At 44.3% G+C, this 12,779-nt stretch overlaps 1 protein-coding gene across 1 annotated transcript in view; it reads right to left on the reverse strand.

Annotated features, from left to right (window-relative positions):
- The window catches only part of LOC139750333 (transmembrane protease serine 5-like), a 57,762-nt gene that overhangs the window by 29,356 nt on the left and 15,627 nt on the right, over nt 1–12,779 (reverse strand). The window contains exons 6-8 of the mRNA XM_071665012.1: nt 8,598–8,733; nt 6,715–6,865; nt 723–813 (exon numbers count right to left, since the gene is read on the reverse strand). Coding sequence (XP_071521113.1) covers nt 723–813; nt 6,715–6,865; nt 8,598–8,733 — 378 coding nt within the window. The remainder of the gene's footprint in view (nt 1–722; nt 814–6,714; nt 6,866–8,597; nt 8,734–12,779) is intronic.

Consider the following 12,779-nt stretch of genomic DNA (forward strand, 5'->3'; position numbering starts at 1 on the left):
GGTCGACGTGCTGTCAGTGGATTAAACCAGGGTATGTGAAGCGTCTGGGGTAAACCATGGAAAGTTTTGTGGGGCCTGGATGTAGATAGGAAGCTGTGGTTTCGGTGCATTACACATGACAGCTAGAGAGTGAGTGTGAACGAATGGGGCCTTTGTTGTCTTTTCCTAGTGCTACCTCACGCGCACGCGAGGGGAGGTGGTTGTCATTTCATGTGTGGCGGGGTGGCAGCGGAATGCATGAAGGCAGCACGTTTGAATATGTACATGTGTATGTATGTATATGTATGTATACGTTGAAAAGTATAGGTATGTATATGTGCGTGTGTGGGCGTTTATGTATATACATGTGTATGTGGGTGGGTTGGGCCATTCGTTCGTCTGTTTCCTTGCGCTAACTCGCTGACGCGGGAGACAGTGTCAAAGTATAATATATATATATATATATATATATATATATATATATATATATATATATATATATATATATATATATATATATATATATGACGGGGTAACACGAGGGCAAAATTCTCTCCCCGTAACATGGAAACAGTATTTACAGAAGCAAACATCATCAGCGACACATACAACAGTAGTATTGTACATAGTGAGTACTACATAAGTACACTGGCAGTGCCGTCATGATAACCAAGTACGAGTAGAACAGTGTCTCCATGTGCCGTCGTGGCCAGGGGTCACCAGGTGTGGGGAAGCCAACTCACGGTGATGGTGATGCGTTTGACCTGTTTGTTGGGGCCAGGCAGCTCTATCTGGAAATCCTGGACGTCGTGGGGCTTTTGCGACACCCGCGATCTGTAATAATATTATTATTATCATTATTATTATTGTTACTATTATTATTATTATTAATATTATATATATATATATATATATATATATATATATATATATATATATATATATATATATATATATATATATATATATATATATATATATATTTTTTTTTTTTTTTTATACTTTGTCGCCGTCTCCCGCGTTTGCGAGGTAGCGCAAGGAAACAGACGAAAGAAATGGCCCAACCCCCCCCATACACATGTACATACACACGTCCACACACGCAATATACATACCTACACAGCTTTCCATGGTTTACCCCAGACGCTTCACATGCCTTGATTCAATCCACTGACAGCACGTCAACCCCTGTATACCACATCGCTCCAATTCACTCTATTCCTTGCCCTCCTTTTCTTTCTTTTTTTTCATACTATTCGCCATTTCCCGCGTTAGCGAGGTAGCGCCCAGAACAGAGGACTGGGCCTCTGAGGGAACATCCTCATCTGGCCCCCTTCTCTGTTCCTTCTTTGGGGAAAAAAAAAAAAACAAGAGGGGAGGATTTCCAGCCCCCCCGCTCCCTCCCCTTTTAGTCGCCTTCTACGACACGCAGAGAATGCGCGGGAAGTATTCTTTCTCCCCTATCCCCAGGGATAAATAATAATAATAATAATAATAATAATAATAATAATGATAATAATAATAATAATAATAATAATATACTATACTCATTACTACCATGTAATTCTAGGAGCCCTTTTACTGAGATCCTGCAACTCAGAGGCTGCACGTCATCTTTGGAACTAGGTAAGGCAGGTTTCATTTGGGTAAGAAGGTCCTTAATAAGGCAGTATTCTTTCCATCCCTTGATTAAATTAAAACCTCTGCGAAGGTGGCTGCTTGCTCACGGTGTTACCTGCTTCCTTTCCTTGCCATAGCAAGGTATCCCTAGAGACAGATGCACTTGTATGTATACGTACAGTGTATGCATGCATGTATACATTTCTTTAAATTACATAAATATACTTGAAATACTACTCATCCCTTTACATGACGATGAACAAAATGAAAATACAAATGCATCAATGATTCTTAACAAATTCTACCCGAGCCACGGTGAAGCAAACTCTAGGTGAAGAAGGTTCAAAGCAGAGCAGTTCCAAACCTATGTAGTTACAAGACACGCTTAACATTTAATCCTTAATATCTAAAAGACTTCGCAGTCCATACTCAAACTGACAGTGCCTATGGTTAATTCATATGAAAAACCAAAATCTTAAAATTCCCTTATTGTTCACGCACTACAGCTTACAACAGTTAATACTAAGAATTTTACAATATGTATTAGCTCTAGTAAATTTCCTTCACAGTTAATATATAGCGAGGTAGCGCAAGGAAACAGACGAAAGAATGGCCCAACCCACCCACATACACATGTATATACATTCACGTCCACACACGCAAATATACATACCTATACATCTCAACGTATACATATATATACACACACAGACATATACATATATACACATGCACATAATTCATACTGTCTGCCTTTATTCATTCCCATCGTCACCCCTCCACACATGAAATAACCACCCCCTCCCCCCAAATGTGCGCGAGGTAGCGCTAGGAAAAGACAACAAAGGCCACTTTCGTTCACATTCAGTCTCTATCTGTCATGTAATAATGCACCGAAACCAGAGCTCCCTTTCCACATCCAGGCCCCACAGAACTTTCCATAGTTTACCCCAGACGCTTCACATGCCCTGGATCAATCCATTGACAGCACGTCGACCCCGGTATACCACATCATTCCAATTCACTCTATTCCTTGCACGCCTTTCACCCTCCTGCATGTTCAGGCCCCGATCACTCAAAATCTTTTTCACTCCATCTTTTCACCTCCAGTTTGGTCTCCAACTTCTCCTCGTTCCCTCCACCTCTGACACATATATCCTCTTGGTCAATCTTTCCTCACTCATTCTCTCCATGTGACCAAACCATTTCAAAACACCCTCTTCTGCTCTCTCAACCACACTCTTTTTATTACCACACATCTCTCTTACCCTATTATTACTTACTCGATCAAACCACCTCACACTATATACTGTCCTCAAACATCTCATTGCCAGCACATCCACCCTCCTCCGCACAACTCTATCCATAGCCCATGCCTCGCAACCATATAACATTGTTGGAACCAATATTCCTTCAAACATACCCATTTTTTTGCTTTCCGAGATAATGTTCTCGACTTCCACACATTCTTCAAGGCTCCCAGAACTTTCGCCCCCTCCCCCACCGTATGATTCACTTCCGCTTCTATGGTTCCATCCGCTGCCAAATCCACTTCCAGATATCTAAAACACTTCACTTCCTCCAGTTCTTCTCCATTCAAACTTATCTCCCAATTGACTTGTCCCTCATCCCTACTGTACCTAATAACCTTGCTTTTATTCACATTTACTCTCAGCTTTCTTCTTTCACACACTTTACCAAACTCAGTCACCAGCTTCTGCAGTTTCTCACACGAATCAGCCACCAGTGCTGTATCATCAGCGAACAACAACTGACTCACTTCCCAAGCTCTCTCATCCACAACAGACTGCATACTTGCCCCTCTTTCCAAAACCCTTGCATTCACATCCCTAACAACCCCATCCATAAACAAATTAAACAACCATGGAAACATCACACACCCCTGCCGCAAACCTACATTCAGTGAGAACCAATCACTTTCCTCTCTTCCTACACGTACGCATGCCTCATATCCTCGATAGAAACTTTTCACTGCTTCTAACAAGTTGCCTCCTACACCATATATTCTTAATACTTTCCACAGAGCATCTCTATCAACTCTATCATATGCCTTCTCCAGATCCATAAATGCTACATACAAATCCATTTGCTTTTCTAAGTATTTCTCACATATATTCTTCAAAGCAAACACCTGATCCACACATCCTCTACCACTTCTGAAACCAAACTGCTCTTCCCCAATCTGATGCTCTGTACATGTCTTCACCCTCTCAATCAATACCCTCCCATATAATTTCCCAGGAATACTCAACAGACCTATACCTCTGTAATTTGAGCACTCAATTTTATCCCCTTCGCCTTTGTACAATGGCACTATGCAAGCATTCCACCAATCCTCAGGCACCTCACCATGAGTCATACATACATTAAATAACCTTACCAACCAGTCAACAATACAGTCACACCCTTTTTTAATAAATTCCACTGCAATACCATCCAAACCGCTGCCTTGCCGGCTTTCATCTTCCGCAAAGCTTTTACTACCTCTTCTCTGTTTACCAAATCATTTTCCCTAACCCTCTCACTTTGCACACCACCTCGACCAAAACACCCTATATCTGCCACTCTTTCATCAAACACATTCAACAAACCTTCAAAATACTCACTCCATCTCCTTCTCACATCACCACTACTTGTTATCACCTCCCCATTAGCCCCCTTCACTGAAGTTCCCATTTGTTGCCTTGTCTTACGCACATTATTTACCTCCTTCCAAAAGATCTTTTTATTCTCCTTAAAATTTAATGATACTCTCTCACCCCAACTCTCATTTGCCCTCTTTTTCACCTCTTGCACCTTTCTTTTGACCTCCTGCCTCTTTCTTTTATACATCTCCCAGCCATTTGCATTATTTCCCTGCAAAAATCGTCCAAATGCCTCTCTCTTCTCTTTCACTAATAATCTTACTTATTCATCCCATCAGTCACTACCCTTTCTAATCTGCCCACTATCCCTGGGGATAGGGGAGAAAGAATACTTCCCACGCATTCCTCACGTGTCGTAGAAGGCGTCTGAAGGGGACGGGAGCGGGGGGCTGGAAACCCTCCCCTCCTTGTATATTAACTTTCTAAAAGGGGAAACAGAAGAAGGAGTCATGCGGGGAGTGCTTATTCTCCTCGAAGGCTCAGTTTGGGGTGTCTAAATGTGTGTGGATGTAACCAAGATGAGAAAAAAGGAGAAATAGGTAGTTTGTTTGAGAAAGGAACCTGGATGTTTTGGCTCTGAGTGAAACGAAGTTCAAGGGTAAAGGGGAAGAGTAGTTTGGGAATGTCTTGGGAGTAAAGTCTGGGGTTAGTGAGAGGAGAAGAGCAAGGGAAGGAGTAGCACTACTCCTGAAACAGGAGTGGTGGGAGTATTTGATAGAGTGTAAGAAAGTAAACACTAGATTGATATGGGTAAAACTGAAAGTTGATGGAGAGAGATGGGTGATTATTGGTGCATATGCACCTGGGCATGAGAAGAAAGACCATGAGTGGCAAGTATTTTGGGAGCAGATGAGTGAGTGTGTTAGTGGTTTTGATGCACGAGACCGGGTTATAGTGATGGGTGATTTGAATGCAAAGGTGAGTAATGTGGCAGTTGAGGGAATAATTGGTGTACATGGGGTGTTCAGTGTTGTAAATGGGAATGGTGAAGAGCTTGTAGATTTATGTGCTGAAAAAGGACTGGTGATTTGGAATACCTGGTTCAAAAAGAGAGATATACATAAGTATACGTATGTAAGTAGGAGAGATGGTCAGAGAGCGTTAATGGATTACGTGTTAATTGATAAGCGCGCAAAAGAGAGACTTTTGGATGTTAATGTGCTGAGAGGTGCAAGTGGAGGAATGTCTGATCATTATCTTGTGGAGGCGAAGGTGAAGATTTGTAGGGGTTTTCAGAAAAGAAGAGAGAACGTTGGGGTGAAAAGAGTAGTGAGAGTAAGTGAGCTTGGGAAGGAGACTTGTTTGTGGAAGTACCAGGAGAGACTGAGTACAGAATGGAAAAAGGTGAGGACAAAGGAGGTAAGGGGAGTGGGGGAGGAATGGGATGTATTTAGGGAAGCAGTGATGGCTTGCGCAAATGATGCTTGTGGCATATATATATATATATATATATATATATATATATATATATATATATATATATATATATATATTTTTTTTTTTTTTTTTGCTTTGTCGCTGTCTCCCGCGTTTGCGAGGTAGCGCAAGGAAACAGACGAAAGAAATGGCCCAACCCACCCCCATACACATGTATATACATACGTCCACACACGCAAAATATACATACCTACACAGCTTTCCATGGTTTACCCCAGACGCTTCACATGCCCCGATTCAATCCACTGACAGCACGTCAACCCCGGTATACCACATCGCATGTATGTATATTCACACATACACATATATACACATGTAAACATTCATCATTGCTCGCCGTCATCCATGCGCGACGCCACCGTGTTCCATGGTGAGGCAGCAACCCTACCTGGGGAGGGAGGAACACTACCTGATGAGGGAGGAACACAACCTGGTGAGGGAGGAACACAACCTGGTGAGGGAGGAACACAACCTGGTGAGGGAGGAACACAACCTGGTGAGGGAGGAACACTACCTGGTGAGGGAGGAACACAACCTGGTGAGGGAGGAACACAACCTGTTGAGGAAGGAACACAACCAGGTGAGGGGGGAACAGAACCTGGTGAAGGAGGAACACTACCTGGTGAGGCAGCAACACAACCTGGTGAGGGAGGAACACAACCTGGTGAGGGAGGAACACAACCTGGTGAGGGAGGAACACTACCTGGTGAGGGAGGAACACTACCTGGTGAGGCAGCAACACTACCTGCAGAGGGAGCAACACACCCTGGTGAGGCAGCAACACTACCTGCTGAGGGAGGAACACAACCTGGTGAGGGAGCAACACAACCTGGTGAGGGAGGAACACAGGCTGATGAGGCAGCAACACAACCTGGTGAGGCAGCAACACTACCTGCAGAGGGAGCAACACACCCTGGTGAGGCAGCAACACTACCTGCTGAGGGGGGAACACAACCTGGTGAGGGAGCAACACACCCTGGTGAGGGAGGAACACTACCTGGTGACACCGTACCTGGCGAGACAGTGGGCGGCGGTGAGGATGGCTGTGGGGGAGACGATGGTGCCTGTACAGTGGATGTTGTTCCTGAAGTAGATGGCCCTCACCCAGGACCAGCGACGGTGCATGGGCATCCTCTGCTTGGGCTGGGGCACGCGGCCACACTCTGCCGGGGGGAGGGTGCAAGTTACACAGCTGGGGACGGATGGTGGCTGCACACGGTTGCCTAGCGGGTACATAGTGAACTAAGAGGGAGAGACAGGTCGTTAGTGGCTGGAAATATGTGATTAATAACGAGTATGATGGCTGGAGACAGGTGTTTCGTAATAACGAGTATGATGGCTGGAGACAGGTGTTTCGTAATAACGAGTATGATGGCTGGAGACAGGTGTTTCGTAATAACGAGTATGATGGCTGGAGACAGGTGTTTCGTAATAACGAGTATGATGGCTGGAGACAGGTGTTTCGTCCTGAGGGATAACCGGACTGTGAGGAAGAGGCAAAAGATGTATGGATATATGGTTTGTGTGTTGGGGTACGACGTGGTTGTGGCTGGACGCAGTGGTTAGCGAGTGATGTTGGCGTGTCACTGAGGTGAGGCAGTTAGTTAGTGGCAGGGTATAGGTCGTTATCACCTAACACAGGTCGTTATCGCCTAACACAGGTCGTTATCACCTAACACAGGTCGTTATCACCTAAGACAGGTCGTTATCACCTAACACAGGTCGTATGCGCGTTTGCTCCCAGCTCGCTCAGACGGTCAGCCTTGACATTCTTAAGTCCAGGGTTCGAGCCTTAACCATGGCGGTATTTTCTATAGACAAAGAACTTTACCACAAATGTTCTTCTAGATGAACACCGGAATGGACCACGATTGCTGGAATGGACCATGATTGCTGGAATGGACCATGATTGCTGGAATGGACCATGATTGCTGGAATGGATAGGTAGATTACCGGAATGAACCAGTTAATGTTGTTGGTTTGGGCATCATACGATACGAGTGATATATGATATGACTTGTGTCAGAATAATTCAACTCCAGTTAATCGTAATTCACTAGCGCACTACAGATGATTCCGGAGCGCTGCAATGTCAATACAACAATATCTTACCATACAACAGTTGTGTCATAGCGGTTCATTCCGATAATGAATGTTTACTTACGGTCCATTCCGGTGTTTACTCTCACGTCTCGTGTATGGAAGCCGTCCACTGCTGGCTGCTCACAGGCGAGGCTCGCAGTGGTCCTCATCGCTCTACGTAGCCAGCAGGTGTGCCTCACTCATGCGGCCTACGTCACCTTAATCATGATGGGAAGCAATGTGGCGTCATCTGCATATACCATTGTAACAACCCCTTGAGCACTACAACACGACCCTTGAGCACTACAATACGACCTTTGAGCACAGTCATATGGCCCTTGAGTACTACAATACGACCTTTGAGCACTACAACATGACCTTTGAGCACAGTCATATGGCCCTTGAGCACTAAAATACGACCTTTGAGCACTACAATACGACCTTTGAGCACAGTCATATGGCCCTTGAGCACTACAGTACGACCTTTGAGCAATACAATATGACCTTTGAGCACAGTCATATGGCCCTTGAGCACTACAATACGACCTTTGAGTACTACAATACGACCTTTGAGTACTACAATATGACCTTTGAGCACAGTCATATGGCCCTTGAGCACTACAATACTACCCTTGAGCACTTTCCTTTGAGCCTTGAGCATAACAGCACGGCCCTTGGGTAAGACGAGCTGACCTCCCGCCTGACTCAAAAGCTCACAGACCAAGTGTTCACGTAGTGAAGCCACTTTTCTTCAGTGGTCAACCAGTTGCTCATTCCCCGCGCCTCCTCTAACCCCCCGTCACCCCCACTGACCTGAGTAACGGCAGGAGTGGATCAGGTCGCTCATAGGTGGGGAGTCGTAGAGCGGTTCCCAGGAGCCGGAGTCGCCACATCGGTAGACGCCAGCACCACCTGTGTGCCCCGGGCCCTTCAGCACACCCAGTCGCTTCTGTGGTTATACATTATCATTTACAACAGTATGTGTTTACGTCATATTATTTACAACAGTATGTGTTTACGTCATATTATTTACAACAGTATGTGTTTACGTCATATTATTTACAACAGTATGTGTTTACGTCATATTATTTACAACAGTATGTGTTTGCGTCATATTATTTACAACAGTATGTGTTTACGTATGTGTTTACGTCATATTATTTACAACAGTATGTGTTTACATCATTATTTACAACGGTATTTGTTTACGTCATATTTATAACGGTATGTGTTTACATCATACTTACCTATAAATCAGCTGTGGATGTAAATTTTTTTAACAAGTAATGATGAACATGTAAACATATATTACGTTTACATGTAAGTTAATCCCAGGTGGAAAAAAAAAATCTTTTCGGCAACTTGTTTTCCACTGACCCTGACATGGATGATTGCATCTGTGGTCCTGCCCCTCACCACACCTCCTGCTGAACCCTCACCCTCTCTCATGCTTCCCAGGCGGGATATCCTGAGCTCCACGCCATCTACAGGCGGGCAAAGCGTAAGGCTTGTAAAAGACTGGGCCTCTGGGCTAGCGTCAATCCTGGCGGCTCGTCTGTCTCGTATATTTCCGTAAACCGAAATATTTTTCCATCTGGGAGCTAGGCTTCGGTCAGCCCGTCCCTAATGGAGGACACAGCTCAAACCCTCTCTGAATGTCGCCCTCGTTGATCTTAATTCCGACATCTGTGTTTTCGGTCGAATCTCTGTAACGAACTCTCTTTAAGTCTACAACTCATTCCCTTATTTCCTATGATCACCTCCATGGCTTTTGTGGTGTAGAATCTACTCACGACCTTTCCTGTGTGGTTCACCTTTGTTGGGGATTTTAACGAATCATTTTCTCGTGGAGTTCGACATTACTAGAGCAGTTGACAGGGCGTGACACAAGTCTTTGATGGCTAAACTAACTTTCTTAGACTCATCTGTTCCTCTCTGTTCTCTAATTCAAAAGTTTTCTCTCCAGTCTTTCCTCTGAGGTAGTCGATGACGGAGCAACATCTCCCTCTTATTTCTACTGGTGTTCATCAGGGTTCTCCCATATCGCCTACCCACTTTCTTCTGTTCACAGGTGATCTTGCTTTGATATATAAACGTATTCACTCTTATGCCGACGCTTCTACTCACGACTTTTCAACTTAGATTTTTCTCTCTTGATGCGGACTTGTGCATCATCACGAAATTGGGCAATAGTTGTCTGGTTAGATTTAACAGCGCTAAAACGCAGTTTCTACCTGTTTTATGAATCTCACTCTTCTCGTACTATTCAATTTCGGAACGCTACAGTTCAACCCTGCAATAAAAAAAAAAAAAATGAAGTAATCATATTTTTCTCTCTATTCAGGAAACCTCACATGATGATCGCAAAATCTGCTTCCCAAAAGCTAGTGATGTTGTGTAGGTCCTGCCACCATTTGTCTTATAAGTAGCTATTCTACGGGGTTCTCATTCGCCCCAGTTATAGCGTACAACTCGCACACTTGAGGTAGCTCTTCTTCCACCTTTCTCCTGACCAGACCGAAATTAAAATCCCTCGACCACATCAACTCTTCGTTTATCGACTTTCTTCAGCCATGCATTTCCATATCCCGCCACATTGTTCTCCAGTAGTTACCTCAGCCACTGCTCCTGTGAGCTTTGTGTGTCGCAGCCCTGTGAAAAGGACCTCCATCACGGGTTTGCCTGTTGCTTTCCATAGTTTATATGTCGGGATCACCTGACGAAGATCTACCGTTATGACACATCCAGATATGCCTAAGCTGTAGAATTTTCCTTTTGTTTTGTTTTCCCGCCATTCCACGTCTGAGAACTGTGGGGTTCAAATTAGTCTTTGCTGGTTCTTTTCGACGTATACCTATGGTCACACCTTTCATCCCCAGAGGGTCATGACTGGACCATGTTTTTGTCCTTGCCATGTCGACTGTCCTTTATAAATGTTAAGCGTCAACATGCACATATCTCGCCCGTAGGTCAAACTATATGGTGAGGGGACCAAAGATCCTGACTTTGTCTGTATTTACGTTTCCTCGTATTTGTGGATGTAGAACCCTTGTAAGCACTCGGTGTTAAACATCCGACAAACGACACTCACACACCCGGTGTGCAGGTCTGTGGGATAGATTTATACGTTGGGTTCAGAATGTCTTTCTCAGAATCACTTGCAAATCTCTTGTGAGGAAGGGTTCTGGTATCCGCTAGTGAACAGTGACGAGATTAGATCCTAAACTGCTTTGTAGACAAAAGAAAAGAGCTGCACTTTTATATCATCAAAGAATTACTCACCCATCTTTTTCAATGTTTCTTGTGATGATAAACATTTGCACACAATGTTTCTATCTAGAATTTTATCGAAAGAAGCCTTACATTCAGATCTCTACTCGTAGTATACGTTTATATTAAGATTATGTGAATATTATATTAAATATAAGTAACTATAATGTTAAGTATAAGTAAATATTACATTAAGTATAAGTAAATATTCGAATGTAGACAACAGACATAAGACGCAGATGTGTTAGCGCATGCGTCTTGCTCTCCGTTGTATAGGAACTCACCACTGGCTCTTGTGTTAAGAATGGTGACGCCCTTACTCACCACTGGCTCTTGTGTTAGCAGTGTTGACGCCCTTACTCACCACTGGCTCATGTGTTAACAATGTTGACGCCCTTACTCGCCACTGGCTCTTGTGTTAACAATGTTGACGCCCTTACTCAACACTGGCTCTTATGTTAAGAATGGTGACGCCCTTACTCACCACTGGCTCTTGTGTTAACAATGTTGACGCCCTTACTCACCACTGGCTCTTGTGTTAACAATGTTGACGCCTTACTCATCACTGGCTCTTGTATTAACAATGTTGACGCCCTTACTCACCACTGGCTCTTGTGTTAACAATGTTGACGCCCTTACTCACCACTGGCTCGTGTTAACAATGATGACTCCCTTACTCACCACTGGCTCGTGTTAACAATGTTGACTCCCTTACTCACCACTGGCTCTTATGTTAAGAATGTTGACGCCCTTACTCACCACTGGCTCATGTTTTAACGATGATGACGCCCTTACTCACCACTGGCTCTTGTGTTTACGTTGATGACGCCCTTACTAACTACTGGCTCTGTGTTAACTATGTTGACGCCCTTACTCACCACTGGCTCTTGTGTTAACAAGGTTGACGGCCTTACTCACCCAGTACTGGCTCTTGTGGTAACAATGTTGACGCCCTTACTCACCACTGGCTCGTGTTAACAATGTTGACTCCCTTACTCACCACTGGCTCATGTGTTAACAATGTTGACGCCCTTACTCACCACTGGCTCATGTGTTAACAATGTTGACGCCCTTACTCATCACTGGCTCTTGTGTTAAAAATGTTGACGCCCTTACTCACCACTGGCTCTTGTGTTAACAATGTTGACGCCCTTACTCATCACTGGCTCGTGTTAACAATGTTGACTCCCTTACTCACCACTGGCTCATGTGTTAACAATGTTGACGCCCTTACTCACCACTGCCTCATGTGTTAACAATGTTGACGCCCTTACTCACCACTGGCTCTTGTGTAAACAATGTTGACGCCCTTACTCACCAATGGCTCTTGTGTTAACAATGTTGACGCCCTTACTCACCATTGGCTCTTGTGTGAACAATGTTGACACCCTTACTCACCACTGGCTCTTGTGTTAACAATGTTGACGCCCTTACTCACCACTGGCTCTGTGTTAACAGAGATGACGCCCTTACTCACCACTGGCTCTTATGTTAACAATGTTGACGCCCTTACTCACTACTGGCTCTTGTGTTAACAATGTTGACGCCCTTACTCACCACTGGCTCTTGTGTTAACAATGTTGACGCCCTTACTCACCACTGGCTCTTGTGTTAACAATGTTGACGCCCTTACTCACCACTGGCTCGTGTTAATAACGTTGACTCCCTTACTCACCACTGGCTCATGTGTTAACAATGTTGACGCCCTTACTCACCACTGGCTCA

The sequence above is a fragment of the Panulirus ornatus genome, chromosome 9 (genome assembly GCF_036320965.1).
Source record: "Panulirus ornatus isolate Po-2019 chromosome 9, ASM3632096v1, whole genome shotgun sequence".
Classification (NCBI taxonomy): domain Eukaryota; kingdom Metazoa; phylum Arthropoda; class Malacostraca; order Decapoda; family Palinuridae; genus Panulirus; species Panulirus ornatus.